Source organism: Podarcis filfolensis (genome assembly GCF_964270895.1).
Source record: "Podarcis filfolensis genome assembly, chromosome: 2".
Classification (NCBI taxonomy): domain Eukaryota; kingdom Metazoa; phylum Chordata; class Lepidosauria; order Squamata; family Lacertidae; genus Podarcis; species Podarcis filfolensis.
This window is the reverse complement of record NC_139605.1, coordinates 53,225,292-53,248,608: the sequence shown is the minus strand read 5'-3', so window position 1 is coordinate 53,248,608 and position 23,317 is coordinate 53,225,292. Positions and strand designations below refer to the sequence as shown.

General features: G+C 45.8%; 1 protein-coding gene across 8 annotated transcripts; it reads right to left on the bottom strand.

The window, feature by feature from the left end:
* Positions 1-315: 315 nt before the first annotated feature.
* Positions 316-23,303, bottom strand: MST1 (macrophage stimulating 1). 8 transcript variants are annotated; one of them, XM_083603348.1, is made up of 21 exons: positions 22,789-23,303; positions 22,533-22,634; positions 21,661-21,713; positions 19,495-20,658; positions 18,008-18,140; positions 17,292-17,404; positions 16,697-16,811; positions 15,735-15,871; positions 13,878-13,998; positions 13,058-13,176; positions 11,641-11,803; positions 11,363-11,493; positions 10,341-10,443; positions 9,346-9,482; positions 8,480-8,515; positions 8,186-8,297; positions 7,787-7,864; positions 6,337-6,483; positions 4,092-4,198; positions 1,714-1,853; positions 316-1,330 (listed from the first exon to the last, which is right to left on the bottom strand). In XM_083603348.1, exons 4-21 carry the CDS (start codon positions 19,544-19,546, stop codon positions 1,169-1,171), a joined length of 2,106 nt encoding a protein of 701 aa, XP_083459474.1. In that variant the 5' UTR covers positions 19,547-20,658; positions 21,661-21,713; positions 22,533-22,634; positions 22,789-23,303; the 3' UTR covers positions 316-1,168. The 8 variants fall into 8 exon arrangements, with proteins under 8 accessions (XP_083459474.1, XP_083459476.1, XP_083459477.1 ...); XM_083603350.1 differs by having other exon boundaries at positions 11,641-11,800; XM_083603351.1 differs by having other exon boundaries at positions 11,641-11,800; positions 19,495-21,713.
* Between the last annotated feature and the right edge of the window lie 14 nt (positions 23,304-23,317).

The following is a 23,317-nucleotide window of genomic DNA, read 5'->3' as shown; positions in this document are numbered from 1 at the left end:
ATAGTATAGTATAGTATAGTATACTTTTCCATTGGAAAAGTAAGTTACTTTGTGAGTTCCCAGGCACTGATAAGGTCAGCCATGCACTGAGCTTCAACAATGTTAGAGCATCATGCTTTGCATTAAGTATTGCCTGTACTCTGTTATTAATAGTTTCAGAGGAACTTTGAACTGTTTGTTCAACTTCGCACTGTTTGTTGCCCTTCGGAGTCAGGACTTAAAAAGAGGATTTCATTAATGGTTAAAAAAAATTAGGCTACACAAAGCCTGAATAATGAAGCTTTCTTTCAGCCAATGAATTTTGACAAAAAGGAATGAATTATTACTATTAATTTATTACAAAGTTCTTTTTTAATGACATAATAATAATACCAACAATATGGAAACTTATTTTGTAACAAGAAAGACAGACAGATGGAAGTTCTTAGGAAACCCGGTGCCTTGCTTAGCGGGGGATGCAGTGACATGGACCCTGCGGTGTGGCCTCAGCCTATATGACAGTCCCTGGGAGGGAGAGAGGGAACCTTCCTTCAAAGAGATGGGAAAGTGTGTAAAAGAGCTACTGCAATGGGGTTGCTGCTGGAGAGAGCATGACACCAATATTATTTGTTCAAACCTTCTGAAAGTGTGTGTTTCTGTATGGAAGGTACATAACCAATGTAGAAGCCTGACTCGAAATGATTTTTAAATTAAATACACCTGGGATAGCTCAGGTTGTAGAGCATGAGACTCTGAATCTCAGGGTTGTGTGTTTGAGCCCCACATTGGGCAAAAAGATTCCTGCTTTGCAGGGGTTGGACTAGATGATCCTTGTAGTCCCTTCTGACTCTACAATTCTGTGATACATGGGATTGTGCTGCATTCAAACAAATTACTACTGTATATGTTTGGTTGTGTTTTGTTCTATTGATATACCTGTGGTTCCATGATGACAGCTATTCCTGTAGAAGGAGATGAAAAGTGTGTCTGGGTTATGGCAGCATTTGTTTCAAAAGCATCGCCTGTGTGTTCCAAAAGGGCAGGCTCAGGACAATGTTCCCCCAAAGTTCACAGCCTGGCTTGGAAAATGTCCTCCTATTTGGCAACACTGATCCTTATTAAAGGACCTCAAGGATGGTGATTGTGGAGGAAGGAAGGCTTCATGATGAGTTGGTTCCAGCCACACAGCTCAGCTCAACTTCATTACTTTGTTGATCCAGTCAACGTAAAGGGAGACACGGATGAAGGTGGCAGGCTTCTCTTTGTGAGCACAAACGCGGTTGGGGGTGATCACACCTTCCAACACCCAGCAGTCATGAGTCAAGCAAGCCAAGGGGCCTCCAAAGTCACGCTGCAGGTGTGAAGCAGAGAACAAAAGACAAATTCAGTTCAAACAAAACATGGCTCAGTGCCTGTAGGGCAGAGCAACACCATCAAGGCACAAGGCACAATTCTTCCTAGAATTTGCTCAAGTATTTATGTCTCCCCTTTCCCTGTCATGAGTTCCTTTATTTGTGGATCCCCTCATCCACTTCTTCCCTCAGAGGACTGTTTCCTGGTACTGATCTTAACCTTTATAGCCTTTTCCTAACCCTGTCTTCCTTCCCTCTCTGCAGGTCCCTCCTTCTCTTGGGAATCTACATGAGAAGCAGGAGGAGGATATGTGTCTCACCTCACATATCAGGGCACTCAAAGCAGCTCAGTTCAGCCCCTCACATACCCTGCCTTGCTTACCTCACAGGCCCCCACAGGTACGTTCAAGGGCGCTGTGCACAATTCACTCTCCTTCACACGGCCTCGAAGAGCCACATTGCAGTCTTGGTTGCTCATGATTGGCAGCTTGGCCACATTGAGGACATTTTCATTACCAGTGCCTGCATGGGGAGCAGAATCAGAGGCTTAGGACCAACGGTTGGGGGTCGCCCTGAGGGTGAGGGCAGTACCCCCCCCAAAAAAAAACTTTGTTTATGGCTTGAAACCTGGATGGCTGGGGGAGTGTGGAAGGGAAATTAGTGTGGAAGGAAAATTATTGGCTGCCTGTTTGGCTTCAGACCTATGATAATGGTGGGTATAAGGCTCCTGTTGGTGAGAGCTAGTCTAGGAGTGTCTGAACTACCCCAAGTGAGAGATGGGGGTGGGATCCCTAGATGCTTGAAGAGAGTCTCAGAACCACGCTATGGGATGCAGGTATATTATACAATACTTTTTGTTTCTGTGTTTGGCAATAGTCTAATTTTAATGTGTTGGCCTAATTTTAACTTTTGTATTGTTTTATACTGGGACGTGGGTGGCGCTGTGGGTTAAAGAGCCTAGGACTTGCCGATCAGAAGGTTGGCGGTTCAAATCCCCGCAACGGGGTGAGCTCCTGTTGCTCAGTCCCAGCTCCTGCCAACCTAGCAGTTCGAAAGCACGTCAAAGTGCAAGTAGATAAATAGGTACCGCTCCGGCGGGAAGGTAAACAGTGTTTTCGTGCACTGCTCTGGTTCGCCAGAAGTGGCTTGGTCATGCTGGCCACATGACCCGGAAGCTGCACGCCGGCTCCCTCGGCCAATAAAGTGAGATGAGTGCTGCAACCCCAGAGTGGTTCACAACTGGACCTAATGGTCAGGGGTCCCTTTACCTTTACCTTATTGTTTTATACAATGTTGACTTTTTGTACTTATTTATTGATATTATGGTTGTTTCTAATAATATTATTAGAACTGTTATCCTTATTGCTCATTTGATATGCTGTGAGCCACTCTGGGCACAATCTCCTGGAAAAATGGCATACAAATCAACAAATGGTGGTGAGGAGGAACTGGCTTAGGCAACCTCCTGTATAGCTGGACCATGTCATAAGGGGCACACACTGTGAGGCAGGGCCAGTGAGTGGGTCCAGCATGCATCAAAGCTTTTTATTCGACTGGGGAACATAAGCTCTGCAGCTGATGTGGCAGAAGGAAGGAAAGTGAGAATAGACTGAATTAGAGAGTAGCCACTAAAGAAGTTCCTGGCAAATTGGAAGGGTGAGTGGCTGCCAGACCATGGTTCTGTTCAGAGAATTGAAATGTGTGGTGTGTGGGGTTGCCTTTCAGAAAAGTTCAGAAACTGCAGTTGGCCCAATAGTAAAGGTAAAGGTACCCCTGCCCGTACGGGCCAGTCGTGTCCCACTCTAGGGTTGTGCGCCCATCTCACTTAAGAGGCCGGGGGCCAGCGCTGTCCGCAGACACTTCCGGGTCACGTGCCCAGCGTGACAAAGCTGCTCTGGCAAGCCAGCACCAGCGCAGCACACGGAAACGCCGTTTACCTTCCCGCTAGAAAGCGGTACCTATTTATCTACTTGCACTTGGACGTGCTTTCGAACTGCTAGGTGGGCAGGAGCTGGGACTGAAAGACGGGAGCTCACCCCGCCGCGGGGATTCGAACCACCGACCATGCGATCGGCAAGCCCTAGGCGCTGAGGTTTTACCCACAGCGCCACCCGCGTCCCTGCTAGTTGGCCCAATACAAGACTACAATATTGCTAACTGGGACTGAGTGATTCAGTCATATTACTCCAGAATTTTATTAGCTGCGCTAGTTCTCAGTCCATTTCCAGTCCCAATTCAAAGTGCCAGTATTAACCTTCAAAGTGCTTAATGTCTTAGGACCAGGTCAGATCAAAGATGGCCTCCTTCCACATTTATATACCTGGACCTTGAATGTTCTTCAGTGGCCTTTCTTCAGGTGCCCCCACCAAGTGAAGCAAGATGGTAGACTGCCTGGGGGAGGGGACTCCACAATGGTAGCACTCGGTTGTGAAGTGCCCTTCTCAAAGAGACTCACCTGGTACCTTTGATACGATAAGTTAAGCACCAGATAAACACTTAAAACAAATTCCCAAATCTGAGGTTTTAGTGTCCTGAACCACTATTTATGTGCTGTGCATTGTAATTATCTGCTTCTATTATTATTTTAATATTGTTATGCTGCCCACTCTTGTTTCAATGATACAAAATAAAAAATAAAAATAAAAAACAGAGTCACCCAGATAACAATCTGACTGAGTGGCTTTGTATAAATATAGTAAATAAATAAATAAATAATCTACCCACCAATTGTTCCCCAATGCCCTTTTTCTGAGACTGTACCTCTGGTGTCTCCCCATCCTGCAATCTCACATACGGTGTTCGCAGGCACAATGTAACGCTCAGGGGGGAGACAGATCAGTGCCACACGCTGATTCAGAATTGCTGGCCTTCAGGAAGAAAGAAAGAGGCTATAAAACCACCAATATTCAAATAAGAGAGCCAAGATAATGTCACTACAAGTTGCTGGCTGTGCCAGCGTCATGCCTGTGGCCGGCTGCTCATGCAACTGCAACGCTTACCGAACTTTTCCATGTATAAGCTAGGTTTTTTTTACTTTAAAATAAGGTTAAAAATCTGGGGGCGTCTTATACACGGATAGTGCATATGCCCATTTTCTAAATTTGGGGTCCCCAAAAGTAGGGGGAGTCTTATACATGGGGGCGTCTTATACACGGGAAAATACGGTCATTCTGTGTGTGTGGCAATAGCTTCTACACATAGCTATGAGCAGGGAGCAGATCCTGTAGGAGATGTCGTTGGGCTCCAGCTCCCATTAGCCACAGCTAGCATGACCAATGGTCAGGGATGCTGGGAACTACAGTCTGACCACTTCTGGAGGGCCATTCCTGGGTCAGGTCCATTCCTGATTTAGGTTGGTTCAGTTTCTGAGATAGGAGGATATTCAAAAGCTATCAGTAGAGGCAAAGTAGGGTTGGCTAGCCTTTCAAGAAGGGTGATGTAAGTAAGATGCCTACTTCTGGCAAGGGCTGTTGATGACCAGTGAAGTTCCTTCTGTTGTGCTTCCATTATTCCATGGCATAAGAGCTTTGAGATATGGAGACAACCACACAACTCACTGAAATCCACTACAGGTGAGAATTACAATCCCATTTCCCTGGAACTCCCCAGGGAAGAGGAGTCTCAGAATTTGGCTTCCAGGAGAACATCACCATTGCTAGGTCCAGGAAAGGGAGGTGCCTGTCAATCAGGCAGAGGAGAAACAACATCCTCAAAACCTAAAACTGCTGCTGAATTTAGCCTTGTCCTGGATATCCTGTCCCACCTGTTAAACACTCCTGTTGAAATCCATCCATCACATCACATCACTATCTTTCTCATCTGCCAACTCCCTCTTGCACATATCACTGCCCTCACAGACTGCTCCCCTGAAGGCTATAGTTCTCCATAGAATGAACCACAGGAGTAGAATTCTAGCTGAAGAACAGAAGATGGTGTCCCAACTTCCAAGGTGGTAGGAGGCACTCTACACTTGAGCCATCATTTAGTGTTATGCACCTAGGCCAAGAGGCAAGCCAAACAAACAAAAAATATTGGCGTCTACTATAATAATAGTGTGTGTGTATATAGCTTTTGATGTAATAATAAAAAATTATCTGTTTTCTGTTAACCTAACACAAAAAGGAGCATAGGAAGCTGCCTTATACTGAACCAGACCTTTGGCCTATGTAGCTCAGTTCTGTCTGCTTCAACTGGCAATGGGGTTCCAGACTGGAGTCATCCCAGCCCTATAGGGAGATGCCTGGGGTTGAACCATGCATGCAGAACAGATGGCCCATCACTAAGCTATGGCCCTGCCCCTGCCCCTATTTAAAATAAAGGTTAAATGCCAAGGCCCCAAGATAAGAACAACTAGGCTGGCTGGTCCCCCAACCCCAGATTGGGCTGTGGAATTGCACTGGCAGGTATGGAACACCCTCAGTCTTCCATGCACTGCTCAGTCCCACCTCACTGTGCTGAATGTGTGCATTTATGGGGGGGTGACGGTCATCATTCCCTTTCCAAGACTTGAAGATTTCACAGCATCCAGTTGGACTCTCCAGTGTCAATGAGGGTGGTCTTCTCAAGAACCAATGTACACATATTCAAGAATGTGCAAGTGCAATGGGTAAATAGGATCCATCCACATCTTCAGACAGAGCTGTGGAACCTCAGGCCCTGGAATGATATCTAGGCCTCTCTATCTGGCCTCTCTGCAGTTCACACACACTCATTGGCCCTGCATCACACCACAGGTGTTTTTGCCTGCCTAGAATGTGTCATTGAATTCTGAGGGTGCCTCTTGCTTGTCTGGATAGGTGTGTGTAGAAAGTAGATGGCTGTACAAAGATAGAATTTACATTTGTTGCTCTGCCCACTTTTGCCTCTGGAACTGTTTACCATTGGCACATTGCCAGGAAAGGGATGCAGGCTGAAAAACATTCCCCACCCCTGTTTTAGGATACAAAACATGGAAGCCACATCCATTCTGTAGTAGACACAGAGCCCATCTCCAAAAGGCACTCACCTCTCCAGTTTCAGCATCACCAGAAGAGACTCGGAGGGGCCACACACAATCTTGGAGATGGGAATGGCCTGTTTGTCAGGGTCGTTGGGACCAGGGTTCCTAAAGAGTGTCCCAAGCCAGACTTGATAACCAGACAAGTCAGCTTCACTGCCAATAAGAGGAACACAGTTATCATAGGGGTCCAAAGACTGCAATCCTAAGTAGCAGCTTCCCTACTTGAGCTCCTTTATAAGTGTGTTATGACTGCACAAAGGAGAGGGCTTCTTTGGTGTTAGCATCCCAACTCTGGAACACCCTCCTCAGGTAGGCTTGACTGGCTTTGACATTACTGTCGTATCTCGGCTCCTGAACACCTTGGGCGTCGAACATTCTGGTTCCCAAACAATCAAAAACCAGAAGTGAGTGTTCCAGTTTTCGAACTTTTTTTTGGAAGCTGAACGTCCGGTGCAGCTTCCACTATTGTTTCCAACGTGCCTGAGCAATCAGGAACCAATCAGAAGCTGCGCCTTGGTTTCCGAACTTTTCAGAAGTTGAATGGACTTCCGGAACGGATTCCATTCGACTTCTAAAGTACATCTGTATAGCCTTTCTGGTACTGGGTTACGATGCTCTTGTCTTTTCAGACATTTTACATTTGTTTATAGTTTACTTTTTGGGTTTAGTTGTTGCTAACAGAGGTCACAGCAAAGGCATATTAAGACAAGCCATACTTAAAAAAAAAAAATGCAGTTTGCAGCTTCCTCCTTTGAAAGTGAGCTTGAACTGGATTTACATTTCCTGAATGCAACTCTGGGACAGGAACTGAAGCTGCTGTTGACTGAGTGCTTTAAATGAACTGTGCTAGCTCAGCCTCTGCAAACCACGTGCCCTTTGGATATTTTGGACTACCACTCCCCTCAGCCCTAGCCAGCATGGCTGACCAGAGTTGTAGTCCGAATCATAAAGAGTTGGGGAAAGCTGAGCTAGGGTGTTTCTTTACCCATGGCATTCCTCCCCCCCCCCCTTTGCAGAGGCTATTTCCTTCTAGGATAAATGACTGGCCAACAGTCAATTGTTTCAGCAAGGCAGCCCCTCAGCAGTTTCCTGTGCAGTATCAGGAATTAGGCTCTGCCACAAAACAACAGTACAGTGGTACCTCGGGTTAAGAACTTAATTCGTTCCAGAGGTCCATTCTTAACCTGAAACTGTTCTTAACCTGAGGTACCACTTTAGCTAATGGGGCCTCCCACTGTTGCTGTGCTGCCAGAGCACAATTTCTGTTCTCATCCTGAAGCAAAGTTCTTAACCCAAGGTACTATTTCTGGGTTAGCGGAGTCTGTAACCTGAAGCGTCTGTAACCATGTAACCTGAAGTGTATGTAACCCGGGGTACCACTGTACTGCCTTTCAGAAGGGGCACCAGAAGGAGATAGTGCAGGAAACGTCAGAGAAAAGCCAGATAAAATGCTTACCAGGAAGAGAAGCACTGGCGTGTGCTAATGACCCACTGCTCATTCACCAACGATCCTCCACAGAAATGGACTAATTCCCTGTAAGACATATAATACACAAAAACCCGATCAGCTTGCCAGCCTGTTGCTGAGAACTTTCCCTTTTCCAGTGCTTTCATTGCTTGGAACACACAGTGAGAGATGAGTAACGAAGACGAAGGATAAATGAAATGAGGCGGTATCACAGGGCTGAAATCTCCCCTTGAAGCCATTGGATTACTGAGGTGGCTCTTTTCCCATCAGCGCTTCCTGCTGGACAGATTCACTCTGATTTCTTCCCCTTAGCAGAGGTGTCCAGACCATTGAAAACTTTTCATCTTCCTTATGGAACTCTACCACCAGCATTCGTATATTTCTCACCGATTGCGGATGCTGACCGTCCAAGGCGAATTCCCAGGTCGCCCGCCCACAATACGAGCCCGAAGCTGCACTCGTTCGTCCCTCCTGCCACATTGGTCAAAGACCACGTTATCTGCAACCAGGAATGTGAGAGCGAAGTCAGGCACAATGCTCTCAGTGGTGAAAAGCAAAACAAGAGACTTCAGCTTCCAAAGCTTGTTGGCAAAGTCCAGGTTCCCCAGCCCAGCTGCACTCCCTTCTCATCAGAACTGCCTCCTTCCCAACTGTCACAGGCATCAGGCACAGGAGACTTACCCGGGTTCAGCAAGTTGGACAGCTTACTGTCACCGGCTAAAAAGAGGAAACATAGGGCTGGTTTACATGTGCAAAGACAACACTTGCTTTCTGTACACCATTTGATTACTATGTACTTCAGGGCTGGTGAACCTGCAGGCCAAATCTATCCTGCCAAGTCTCTGCAGGTGGCTGCCAGCCCTCAGTAAAACAGGATGCCCCATCTCAACTCTATGCAAGAAAAGGGCAATTTTAACCTACGCATACTCAGGAACAGACCACATCCATCCCCATCACAGCACTGGGCTGAGAGAAGAAGTTAAATTTCTCCTTGCTGCTGTTTGTTGCAATGGGATGATTTGTCCAGCACAGCACTAAGCTGTGGGAAGAGATTTAATGCTGATCAACTCCGTAATGGAGAAATTGTCCTGCTTCAATGCTAAACTGAGAAGAATGGTGTAACTCTCTCCTCTCAGCCCAGTGCTGTTAACAGGGTGATTTTAATCTCCAACCACATGCAATCTTCTATCACATGTGATCATTTTTGCATGTTTTGGAATGCTGAAACAGAGCAACAGTGTGCTTTACAGGCCTTCTTCAAAACAGGTGTAGGGGGTCAAGCTGGGGTTTAAAACCTGAAATACAGAATGTATGTGTCAAATGTTATTCCAATATCAAAATGCCCAAGGGGGTTGCTGTGTTGCAGACAAACCTACAAACTAAGCAATACAGAACAGGCAAGGTAAGCCAAAGGCTCCACTCCATAGAGTGCACAAAACAGCTGGCAGGGGTCACAAGTTGCCCACTATTGGTAGAACTGACCAGGACAGGGGGGTCATGTTCATCATGACATTGGCCTAACTCTCAACACTGGCTCAGAGACTCACCACATGGCTTAATAGCACAGTAATCAAACTGAGTTTTCTGATCCATGGTGTAGCACCAGGGGCCATGGCTGTCATTGTCAGGGTTGCGGCAATAATTTTCTTCAAGATGCACAGTGGGGAACATGACAGGGAAGACCCTAGGAGAAAGAAAGGACAACCATCCCTTCAGCACATGAACACTTGACTGCCTCTTGTTCCCTAAATCCCCAAGGCCTATCTGGAAGAATTCCTTGTCATGCAACAGATACCCCACTTTCAGTTATTTGTTGTGGTTGATTCAGACATTTGGGAGCACATGCATTGAGCAGGTATTTGCATTTCCCAGCATACAAATGACAATATTTATATTGTCGGGGGCTGTGCAATTCTTTCCCCACAGCTAGTGATACCATCTCAAATGTAATTGCACAAGCAACATAACATAATGTGCACTAGGCAGAAGGGGTTAATTCTTGTATGTTTTCTTCTTTTCTTTAGAATAAAAGCCAAGCTAAGCCACTCATATATGGAAGCAGCGACTCAGGTAGTTATCCGCAATTTTTAAAGTGATAAACACTGGCAAGGCTACAACATCCCACTCCAATATCCCATTTTGTGGAGCTTCTCATTTTATTTTATTTTTCAAATTCAGTTCTTTGAGGGCTGTGTGCTCCTTTCTCCAGTGCTAGTACAGATTCCCCCCACAATAAGACAATCCCTCTTCCTCACTGTTGCTACACAGGGATGTAGTACGCTGCCGAGTATACTGATTCTGTACCAATACAGTGCTGGCAGGTTCAGGTAACCTGAAACATTAAAAATGACAAAGAAGTGCACTTTATTTTACTCTATTCTATCCCCCCCATTTATTTTGGGGATGTACAGGGCTTACAGCTTTTGGGAAAGGAATTGATGGCTAGGCCCCAAAATCCGGGGGGGGGGGGGGACCAGGCTCTTTACCTTCAGAACTCATATGGATGAGAAATTTTCATTAGGACAGACCATCACATACTCACTGTGGTTTGTGAGGTGACTGCTCTTTCCACTTCTGGCAAGTGATTCCCTTCCGGGTTTTACTAACGGTGCCTCGATATTCTACTCCATTTCCATGGTAACAGTCTGTGAGGACAAATGACCCACCTGAGTGCCATTGCCTACTATACACTTCAATATCATCTCTAACACAGCAAACCGTAAGGATATAAAAACAGCCTGGTGGATCAGGGCAATTATCCAGCTAGTCCAGCCTCCTGTTCTCACAGGGGGTAACCAGATGCCTATGAGGAACCAAGGAAGCCATCCCTGTTGTTGTTGTTGCTGTTGAACCACCCTGAACAATTAATCAGCAAACCTGGCAACCTCACTGTTTACCTGCTAACTCTAGGTCATTTATGAACAAGATAAAAAGCACAGGTCTGGATACTGATCTTGGAGGGACTCCACTTTCTCCATTGGAAGAACTTTTCCATAATTCCCACTCACTGCTTCCTGTTTCTGAACCAGTTATTGATCCACAAGAAGACCTCTAAAAAGGAGACTCAGCGTCACGGGCCCCGGTGCCGTTGCTTTGCGAAAGTCAATTGCAACTGAGAGTCAAGTGTCAGCTGGACCACTTCTATCTGTTTGCTTCTTGGCATTTCCAAATAACTCGAAAAGGTTCGTGAGACAGGACTTAGCCTTACAGAGGCCATGTTGGTTTGACTTCAGCAAGACTTATTCTTTTATATAGTTAAGTGATTCTATGCTTGGTAGCTGTAAACTTGGAAACCTCTGTCAAACCCTCCAATACCAAATCACATACAAAAGCTTTTTTATGGTGCAATATTACAATACAATACAATACAATACAATACAATACAATACAATACAATACAATACAATACAATACAATACAATACTATACTATACTATACTATACTATACTATACTATACTATAATGGCGCTACTCAGACTTGAATAGAAAGAGAAAAGAAAGAATCACTGTTGAAAGGATCCCACTCGATCCCAGCTCATCAGACCAGTCCATCCAGCTCTCACCTTCTGTCTGCACATCCTCAGCACAGCGTTTGATCTGCAAGCAAAAGGCCGTCCTCATGTTGGGGAGGCTAGTGAAACACCAAGGGGCCTCTGAGCCATCCGGATTCCGGCAATAATTCTCCTTAAGGCCCCTAGATATTGCAAGACAGAGTATCAGCAGCTTCCTCACCTGCCCACAGAAGCACCAAAAGACTCCTAACTGGGCTCAACTTGCACCTGAAACTTCTGGGGACTGGGCAAATTCGAGAGACCCTCCATGTTGCTGAATAAGGACCTACTTGCACTCATATTTCTCAGGCAGGAAATGGTGACGGTGAGGCATCTGAGAGTCCCAGCGTTGGCAGGGGATTCCCGTTGCAGTGATGTTCACTTTGCCTCGATAGTCTTCTCCTTTCATTCTGAAGCAGCTGGTTGTAGACGGGAGGTGTCGGCGCTTCTCTACTTCCAGGGGTGGAAAAAGGAAATCAAAGCCACAATTATTTCAAAAACCAATTTTAGCACACCAATATAGTAGCATACATCATAAATAAGACAGAAAAAACATAGCTACAAAACTAATTCTAAACACACTTCAAAGGCCTTGTGAAACAAAATTTCAAGTTACTCATTTGTGGGAGAGGGTTGCAGCTGAAGTTTCAAAACTGATATTTTACGCATGTGCTTACATTCTGGATGTTTTTTAAATTAATGATGATCAGTTTCAGAATTGATTTTTAGACTTTCAAGACAGCATTATACAGACTTCATAGGAAAATGCAGATTTGTGTGCATCACCCGTTTTGGGAGTGGAAGTTTTGGGGTCAGAGGTTGAATGCATCAGGTAGATGCTGAGGTGAAGATAAATGGGAATTTTTCACCTTGGGCACCTGTGCATATTTAACCACCTATAGCTGAGTCCCTGCTAAGTGAATTTAGAATTGTTCAGTGTGAGTTTCTACGGACATTTGCAAACTCCCCTTGAGAACAAACATATCATTGCCAAAGCTCATTGTCACTGGCTCTTGTGTGGACCTTGTGTGGGGCCAATCTTCTCTATCGAACTGAAAGGTGTTGCTAAATGGCTGCTCTGCCCTCTCCTCCCTTTTCATTCCATAAGAACACTTTGTACTCCCTGTCCTCTCACATCAGCAGGTGAAACAAGCCCAAACTTTCTTGGCTCTCAAGTCACTAATAACAGTAGTGGTGACAATGCCACCTCAGAGAGTGAGCAGAAGAGGGAAACCCAGCAGGCAGGGGTCAACCTACTGATTTTTTCTTAGGAACAGATTTCACTCAGTAGCATACCCTTCAAGACAATACTCTCCCTACTGTTGCTATCAGGTGGACCCTGAAATCAGGGGTGGAAGAAGGGGGGTACAGTGGGGGCGGGTTCCCCCAGGTGTCACCACTGAGGGAGGTGACAAAATGTCGGGTGGCACTCACCACAGGGCCTGCAGCGCGCCCGAGCCACGCGTCTCTCCTGGGAATGACAGGGTGGCTTGGGCTCCTGCAGGCTCCACGCTACCCCAAGCAGTCCGCCTGCCACCTCCCCCTCAGCTGTAGGGCGGCTGAGTGGGAGGAGGCAGGCAGACTCCTTGGAGACCCCACGGAGCATCCTGCCCTGGCTGGCCCCGCTCCTGGGTGCAGGGCACACGCATTGCCCCAGGCGCCCAATCGGCCTGCTCCACCACTGCCTGAAATCTCAGGAGGACTTACTGCATTTCCGAATGTGGCAATATTCTCGCTCCTTAGCTGGATCTGTTGTGTAACACCAAGGACGCTCGGAACTGTCAGGATTACGGCAGTAATTGTCATCTAGGTCTTTATCGGGGTATCTTTAAGCAGCAGGAGAGAGAAGAAGGATGCGTGTGAAACCATGTGCACATTGTTTCTATTTTCACTTGCTCCTACAGCAAACCTCGATTTGCACCTCCTGCAGGAAGATAACAGGGCAGCTCCTGCTTCTGTCTCAGTCTGTCCTATTTGAATATGTCCCATCCGATATGCGCACATTTCACTGGATGTCAGGACTGGATATCCCCCACTCAGAACAAAGGAGAGATGCAAATAGCTTCTCCTTCTCAACAAGCACCACGGTGGCTGGTGTAGGCACCTTTTTCCATTGTTGGGGGGGGCATGCTCACACCTTTTCCTCTCCTCTTTTAAATGTGTGAACCATTTTGTGCTATGCAGACACTCTACAAAGCAGCCATTTTGTGACCAACAATATTTTCTCAAAATTCCAAATGCACCCACTGGCCAATTTCTCTTACGGACAATAATAGCCTAGTAGTTCACTGTGAGGCACCAACATAGCTTGGGGCAGATTCATAGCTGTCAACATTTCCCTTTTTTTAAGGGAAATTCCCTTATTCTGAATAGGATTCCTCTCAAGAAAAGGGAAAAGTTGACACCTATGGGCAGATTCCCACGTCTGCCAAAAAGCTCCATAATGAGGGGCTCCCCAGTCACTTTATGCTGTGAAATGTCCCTACCCTGCCCTTTAATATGTTTCCCAAGGACTGGAACTTAGTACTTGTTTGGCTGGTATGGGTGCCTGTGAGGGTGCTGCAGGTCCCAGCGTTGGCACTCTCTGCCAGACTCAGTGTGATCCACAAAGCCACGATAGTCCTCCCCGTTACATGACAGACATGCCACTGCAATTCAAAGACAGACAGAGAGAGTCACTGCAGAATGAAGCTGCTCAAGCCTCACCTCACACCTCAGCTGGAAAGGTGAGGAGAGGACACATTCTGTAAAAGTTACTGGCACGAGCAAACCCCAGAAGACATGAGCAGATGAGCTAAACCTGAGCAAGGAAAATTTGCCCCAGGCAGCTGGTTTGAGGTGTCCTGAAAGGGCAGTGAAATATACTCGGAGTCGCGTAGTGATTTCATGCTCTTTATTGCAGTGAATGAATTTCCACCCAAAACCTCAGGCTTTATATACATTATTTGCACAATGGGTCCCCAGTGATTGGCTGACTCTGCTTCCCTCCTAGAGCCTGATTGGGCTGCTCCTGCAGGCCTATCGGTAGTTGCATTCTAGAATCCTACCGACCTAATTGGCTGATTAACTTCCTCCTGAGGCCTGATTGGGCTGCTCCTGCAGGTCAATCAGGTTGTTGCGTTCTAGGGTCCCACCTGCCTATTGTTCTAGGATCCAAGCTCAGTACATAACAGGCAGCAAAAGTGATTGGTAAGTTCTTTAATTTACTACAGCAGGGAAAGGGAAAAGCACTTGTGGGGTTTTCTGCCTCAAGTGCCACAATCAGTTGGCCACCCATGGCTCTTAGGCATGTTGACTTGATCTGTTGCTCCACCTTAGGCAGCAAAATGTCTTGGGCTAGCCTTGTCAGCAAGCACCGATACCAATGCAAGGCAATGTGAACGTACACATAGAAAGAGAAGACACCAGGCAACTTGAGCAGACGGATCAGACGGAGACAAGATATGAGACTGCTGAGACCTAAGCAGATATCAGACAACACAAGCAAAGCAAGCTGACAAGAGCCAGCATGCAGTGAGATGAGAGGGGACACCAGACTGGACGTAGGTTGATAACCATCAGCGCCATCTCACACAAATAAACACGCAGAGAGACCAGGCAATGCCAGACATCAGACAGAAGCAGGTCTCAGTATCATTGCACCATATTTAACCTTAATGCTTCTTGCATGTTGCTTCAAAATCTGCAGCAGATACCTTACAAGTAGCAAGACTAAATTTCGAAGGGGGAATTCACGGTCATCTTCAGTTATAAACAATCAAATTAAAATAACTGGGCAGTGTCCAACTAAGGTTTATGCAGAACAGGCCCATTAAAATTAATGGACCTAGCTTAGTCATGATCATTGATTTCAGGAGGTCCACTCTTGAGTAAAATACAACTCATCGTTTGCACAATCACAGCAAGCTGGCGCTGTCCCAGAAAATATGTCCTCCTAATCCACATTATTGTGTTCCCATATGGCAATCATGGGCTCAGCATAAAGGGGAAACAAAAGTCCAGACTAGCTGTTTTCATTACTGACTCTGAGGAATTCTACCTACTGCTGGGTTAGTGCTAGTCAGAGACAAGATCTTGGGCTAGTTCATGGAGTTAATTAAAAATGATGTTGGAAGAGGCTTCACTTGATTTGAAAATCCCTCTGGCTTCTTTCACCAGAAAGGCTACAATATTGGATCTATTTTTTCCAAAATTATTGGAGCATTGAACCTGGCAATACCAGTGCTTCAAATGACATTTTTTGTCCTTGAGATGTTTGAAACTGAAACCTCAGTAGTGCAAATGCATATTTGCCAATAATTGTAACTTTGTGAATAATTTTGTGAGATTAGTCAGTGGATCAGCGAGTGAGTGGTATGCAGGTTTCTCAAGCCAATCTACATACCATTTTCACATTTCTTGATGCCACAGCTTTGGTGCCGGGTTGTAGGGTCAGTTGTGTAGCACCAGGGGCCATGCTCATCATCATCAGGATTTCGGCAATAATTTTCTTCCAAACCATTATATCGTGATGGGGAAAACCTTATAGAACAGAGGCAAACTGTCAGGCTCAGGCAAATGCTCCAAACCAAAAGGATCCTTTTAGCAATTAATCTAGAACTCTCTGCAAAAATCAACCCTCTGTTTTATTCAAACAGAAACCTCAATTTTGAAGCCACAATTAATTAAAACAAAAGTTAAAACACAGTTGTACAAGTAATTAAAATACAGTTTGCCCTGACAACAGTCCAGCAATCAGCACAGTCAATCCATTCACTTTCAAAGGCTTGTTTGAATATGAAGGTCTTAACCTGCTGACAGAAGGATAACAAACAACTCCCATCATCTTTGATTATCATACTGGCTAGGACTGATGGGAGATGGAGTCCAACAACATCTGGAGGGCCACAGGTTTCCTACTCCTGCTCCTGATCCTGCAATGTTCAACAATGGACATTTCTTAACTCATCTAACACACACAAGCCCTGGGAAGAAATAATAATAATAATAATAATAATAATAATAATAATAATAATAATGTATTTTTATACCCCACCCATCTGGCTGGATTTCCCCAGCCACTCTGGGTGGCTCCCAACAGAATAATAATAATAATAATAATAATAATAATAAGGCGACAAAACATCAAACGTTAAAAACTTCCCTAAACAGGGCTGCCTTCAGATGTCTTCTAAAAGTCAGATAGTTGTTTATTTCCTTGACATCTGATGGGAGGGCGTTCCCACAGGACGGGCGCCACTACCAAAGGGTACAGTGGGACCATGTTCTCACTATTTACACTGCACCTGTATTATGTTGTTGTTTTAGGGATATTTCACTCTTACTTCATCCCTCATAAAGATTTACCTGTGGTCGTGCGGAGTCTTTTTGCCCCAATGTTGACAGGTTTTCCCCTTCTCAGTCACTGACTGGTTCCCTCTGTAGCTTGTCCCATTTCCCATGATGCAGCGCCTTATGTAACCTGTGGAAAGGAGAGATGACAAGTGATGGAGATACTCATAAGGCTCATGCACAAAGGCACAGGACACCTGAGCACAGCAGGGCAGTGTAAATGGACTTCTGTCCTTTGATAAATTCCAAGGTGGCATAGCACAAGCGGATTAGCATAGAGCAAACGTTAGTTGCCCCCTCTTTTTCCCATACTCCACAAAAACAAGTGGGGGGTTCTTAATAGATATTTTAACTCTCAGCCCCCGCCCTAGCCTGCTCCTTGCTGCCCACGGTCATCTCCCTCTTGACCTGCTTAAGTCAGTGCTCTCACTTACAGCTCACCCAATCATTGAACAACTTTTATTCTCCAAATTGCAGCAGAGTCATTTCTCTGTCTTGAAATAAACACATCTGTTGACTGAGGGCCACTTCAGAACATACTTCCATTGCACATTTGTGATGATTCCTCACATTCCCTTTCCTTGCAAAGTTCAAGTCTGCACCATCCTACCTTTTTTCTGGTAGAGGTCATAGTGGACATTCCTCTGCAACTGAGTGTGGGGTGTATTCTGGGTGAAATTCAGCAGCTGGCATCGATTACTGTGCAAGTTGTAGTGGAAGGCTCTGGAGGAGCAACACAACAGCAGAATATTCATTGGCCCAGAAAAGCAATCAGAGTATCCCATGTCCTATTTTGGCGTTTGCTTCCATATACAACAGATTCCCAGTTACCCTAGCTTCTGCTTTCCATTATTATTTGAATTCTATCTGGCCCACCTCCTCACACCTCTGCTAATAATAAGCATAAAAGTCTTACTGTGTTCATAAATTATTTTGGCAGTCCTGACACCAACTATGTATGGTAAGTCAATATTATTCCTATATTCCAGCTGTGAAGGCAGAGATGCTGAAGCTGAGATAGCAGCTTCCTGTAGGCCACCAAGGCTAGATAAACCAAAGACCTAGATTTTAATTTTGTTACATTTCTATCCTGCCTCCCCACCCCGACCACCATGGAACCTAAGGCAGTCTACCTGTGATTCTCAAGTGGCCTCCCCATGCAGGCACTAACCACCAGACCCAGACCTGCTTAGCTTTAGCAAGGTGATGGCCTTGCGTGCCTTCAGACCATCTCCTGGGACCAAAGACAGGTCCTTCTGTTCATCCCGGTATGATTCTGTAGCTCCTGTGCCCTTGTGCACCCAGTGTTCTGGCTTTGCCTCTTACCTGCAGTCAAGCCACAAGACACAACCCCGTGCACACTCTTCTAAGGCCTTGGGCTGCTCCGCCCTCTGGTAGGACAAATGGATTAGCTTAGTCGCTTTTAGTTTCTGGAAGTCATTCAGAGGAGAACGCTGGCCTGGAAAGACATTTTTTAAATGCACATTGCTCTGGCCCCTTGAAAAGAATCGAGAATCCAACCAGCTTCAGAAGATGCAGGGCACAATCCAGAGAAACAAGCAAGCAAGCAGGGCTCCTAACACTTAAGATGTGATCTTCTAGCAGTTTGTGAAGCCAAGGAGTAAGGGACAGTTTTGGAGCTGGGGATGGAGAAATCTGTCAGTTTTGGTTTCTTTCCATTTCTCATTTTTTCCCAGTCTTAAATTCTGTTCTCCTCATTTACACATTGCTTTGCATTTTTTTAAAAAAAAAAAGAAAAATCATCTGCAAATTTCTCATAATATACACAGTTTTGGAAAGCAATTTCTCCTGATGTAATATTAATGTTATTTTTCATTAATATGTGGGGGGTTTTGCACATTTTAGTTGAGTACATTTTTTTTGCATGCATTAGCTATAGAACTGCATTGCCAAATTCAGACCCACTGAATGTTGGTGATGAATCTGTCAAAGGCTCTTGAGCCCCGCCAGGGGAGAGAGGGAGGCAGAGACACTACCTAGAAGTCGGGCCAGATTCAACTCAGTTGTTGCTCTAGCCGGAACCAGTGCAACAAGTCCCAGCACTATGGGGCTGTTCCCCTCTCTCCTCCCTCCATGTGCCTCCACGCCCCCTCCAAATCAGCTCTGGGAGGTTAGGGAGTCTGGAGAAGCCCCAAAGCAGGGCATGGAGGGAGGAGAGGACAGATTGTTCTATCTAGCAAACAGAAATACCTGCACAGATGAAACAACCACCTTAGCACAATTTTGAGTTCCACCCATTGTGTTTGCTATTAGCAATTGCTTCTTGCTTGCTTATCTAGAGCTCTGAGGGGACATGAGAGATTGGGATAGCAAGAGTTGGGAGGAAGACAAGCCAGTTCTCTTTCTCTGCTCAGATTGTGTGCTTCAACAGGACTAGAGGCTCTTCCAGACAGCCTGCTTATTGAACATCCATTCCAATTCACATGCACAAAGCTTACACTGTGGTTAATGTTTACTGCGCATTTGTTTTTGATTTGCTCATGGGGAATTATACAACCACACACGCAGAATTCACCATTTGCTTGCAGTGTTTATAAGTCTTCCTGTTAATCAAGTGTTTGTTCCACACTTTCCAGCCTGTTTCCCCATCACTTTCCAAACCACAAGGGATTTGTCACACTAGAGCACTTTAATCCACTGTAATCATGCAAACCTAAATTTTCAGTATACAACTGAATCTGTCCCATAAAATACTGACAGTTCAGAGGCGGCCCAGAGTGGAAGCCCCTCACCAGGAATTCTTACCCACCTCTAGTCAGCATATACTCAGAAATGGGAGAGAAGTTTCTTACCTGTGCTGAAGGTACAGACCAACAGAAGGAGCAGAGCACCCACAGCCTGCATGATTCCCACCGGCAGGACCAGCCTTCGCAGCTTGGCTAAATGGATCTGCCGGCTGGGCTGTGCACACAGGAATATCCCAGCAGGAAGCAAAGGCACAGAGCCCCCCTGACCCCACTGGCCAAATATTTACCCAGAGCTCACGTGTCAGGAATAATTCTGGAGGAGGGAGAAGTTTAGAGGGCCTGGGGTACAGTCGCTCATGGGAGACTTATCTGAGTGGACCTCCTTAAGTACCTCTCCACCCTTTCCCCCCCAGCTTCTTCAACCAGTGGGCTGGCCCCTTCCCCAGGTCCCAGCTGACACAAAACACTTATTTTGTTTTTTAAAAATCAGTATGATGCAATGTCAAGTTAGGAAATTGCTCCCACCCAGTCCGAGCTGGCCCTGACTCAGGAGCCTTCCCCTTCCTGTAAGTGGCCTGATGGGTGCTACGCCCCACATTCTCAGAAACCTTCCCCAGTGAACAAGCCCCAACGGAGCTAAAAAGCTAAAAAAAAAAGAAGAAACAGCCAGCACAGAGTGAAGAGCAAGAGCCTATGGAGACTGTTTGCAGGGTTATAACTGGAACTTCAAGCCGAGGGCAGCCACATCCACAAAGGGATAAAAGAAGGCACTTCAGAAGAGCAGAATCCCTAAAGGAGTGGGCAACAGAGCAAAAGAGAGACTTACAAGGAAGTGCACAGCCTGGGGGCACAGAATGAGGATGCGCACCTTAAATGGATCAAAGCTCTATGTTCTTTAGGCCATATCTGAAGAAAAGCAGTACCTGCTGCTTTCTGCCTACTTTGCAGCTTTAAAGGCATGTGGCCAGGAAACCAAGGTCCACTGGGAAACTGTTGTTTACACACCCACATCATGCCAAAGTGGAGACCAACTTGGTCCCAACCCTTGGCCAGAGAGGGAGCAGCTGCAGGGAGCTTGCTTCAACCTTACGTGCTAGACGAAAGCTCTTATTCAAACTTATTTGAAATAACACTTGTAAGAAATAGTCTGAATTTAGTTTTTTTCCTTGTCCTGCCCAATGCCTTTTCCTTTTGGGCTGCGTCTTTTAGACTGAAAGTTCAAGGGCGTGGACTGTCTTCTTATGATTGTTGCAAGCTGCTCTAAGAGCCCTTTAAAAAAGAAGAGCAAAGTAAAAATACTTTTTAAAACAAACAAGCGAAGGGGGGCACTGCCAAGAAAATGTGTGGCTATTTACACAGTCTAGGAACAGAGAAGTTATTGCTGAGAATATGTAGATTTGGAAAATAGATATCCCAACCAATTTTGTTTCCTTGAATGTATTTGCATACACATGAATCAAAACAAGGGCAACTCCAAGTTAGATTTAAGCCACCTTTTCCTCCTGACAAGAAGAAATTCAATAGGTAACACTTTCTCCAACAGTAACAGGGCATGAACCTGTTCAGTTTCTTTCCGTTATGCAGCAGTAGAACGTTGAAAGGCACTGTCAATGTCACACCTGAGGTACACCCTGACAGCATGTTCCTAAGCGTATTTGCTTACAAGTTCTACTGAGTTCAATGAGACACTCTAGTTAGTAAATGTGTTTGGGGTTACACCCTAACAGCTAGATCTTATCATGCACACATGGGATACTTCCAGAAAGGGCTTCATACAGATTTCTGGGAATATGGGAACACCATTTAGGTTGCCAACTATTTAGTTCATTTTTATATGTTTACCATCATGACAGACACTGGATGCTATGCATCTGGCACTGAACTGTGTTGAATTGTCTAAACAATCAGGCCTGGTTTTTCTCAGTGTGTGATTGACACACTAGCTTGCATGCACTTCTGACCCCAGGGATGGACGCTGCTTGCCATTCACACCAATGGGCAGAGCTTCACACAGAATACACATGGGCTGGGGTTTTTGTCTCTCCCCTCTGAAAGCCCTGCCCTTTATTTCTGTACCCATAAACATGCATCTTTAAATATGCAATTCACCGGAAATACACAATAGCAAATGTTACTAGTCCTTAGTTATCATGCTTCACAATAGGCTTGTACTTTCAAAGGATGCAGGGTGGAGGGGGGGCAATATCCATTTAATTTTTAAAAAAAAACAACAACACTGAGGTTTTGTGAAAGATGTAGGCATTTACCTACATCAATCTGGAATTTGATTTGGTGGAGTTGAAGTAGGAGGTGGAAACGCACAACTGCAATGAAGTATTGAAATCATTGTCGCACTCACACCATTCATTTAAAGCACATGGCTTCCCCCAAAGAATCCTGAGAATTGTAGTTTATCCCTTGTAGAACTACAATTCCCAGCAACCTTAACAAACCAGAGTTTCCAGGGTTATTTGGGGGAAGCAGTGTGCTTTAAAAGTTTAAATGTATTGTGGGATTGTGACCTATCATAATGAGGTCTTGTGCAAGATCACTGGATTATTGTACGTCTGTTGTATGTACTGTGATGACAGACTCCAAGGTAATCTTGCACATTGTGAAGGTCTTGAGAGGATAGCTCTTCCGAACCAGGTTGTTTGAATCCAGGCATGCTTTCAGCATGTGGCAATAGGTGGATACAAGCGTCTTTTGTTTCACATTGGAAACAAACCCTGTGCCCAGGTAAGGAGCAAAACAGAAGTATAGACCACCTGCCAGAAACATCACCACACTTGTGACAAACCACCCACCGTGAAACAAAAGAAATGATGACTTTTCACACCAGCGGTGACTGTGGATGTGTAACAGGTGATAAATATTTATTGGATTTTCCATGGTAAAGGGAACCCCAGATTTGTTCACATATTTATTGAAGTACAGGCTGCCGTTTTGGTGACACCGGACACTGCAAAGATGTTCCTGTGCCAGTTCTACAACAAACTCTTGTCTGGAAGCACCCAAACTTGAAAAGACCCACTAAATTCAACGGAGCGCCCTTTCACATAACATAGCAGCTGAAAAGAAATCCCCCCCCCCGAGGGTTGTCAGTATGGGCGGAGGAGGGGCAGACTGAGAATGGTGCTTACCAATGGTGAATAAAAAGAGAAGAATTCTGCAACAGTTTTAGTCAATCCGGAGGAGAGCTGCTGCTCGACGTGGGGGCATCGGAAGAGAGGCCACGGAGCGGGCTGGAACAGGCACAGAAATATAATTAAAGACAGGCATATTCGGAAAGGCTGAAGAGTGCGGTGGACCTGAAATGACAGCAGCCTTCTAGTAGCAACTTTACTAAAAGGGAAGGTGCTGAAATTTTCAGAAAGGAAACGAAGCGGCGCCACCCACCAGAAGGCGACCACGACGAGTGCTATTGCCATTAATGGGCGTGCGACTCCTGCCGCAGGAAGATCCAAGCGGACATCTCTCTTTCGGGTGGAGCAACGCAAATGCTTGCAGCTCCTCCACGCCGAGGCTGTGCTCCGATTTCTGCAGCCAGCCTGCTCTGTAATTCCACTGCATTACAGGGCAGGACAAATGTTCCTTCTTAGCAATGCCGGTCCTTTTAGTTAATGAAACTAAAGGTACGGTGACAAAATGGGACCTGAGAGAAATCCACACCTCGGTCGCCAAGTGCATCTCTCTCCCTCCCTCCGTACCGTCGCCGGGTTGGGAAGAAACCCGTCCTGAACTTCTGCATAATAAAGTTGTGGAATTTAATCCACCTCCGCCCTCGCGCCATTTCCCCGCTAGAGAGCGCGAGCGCCAATACATTCCAGCGCCTAACTCTGCACGAGCCGCGCGCGGGCGACGCCGAAGCCACAGGTCCAGCCCAGGCGCCGAAACGTAGACCGCAGGCTTCTGGGAGTCGTAGTAT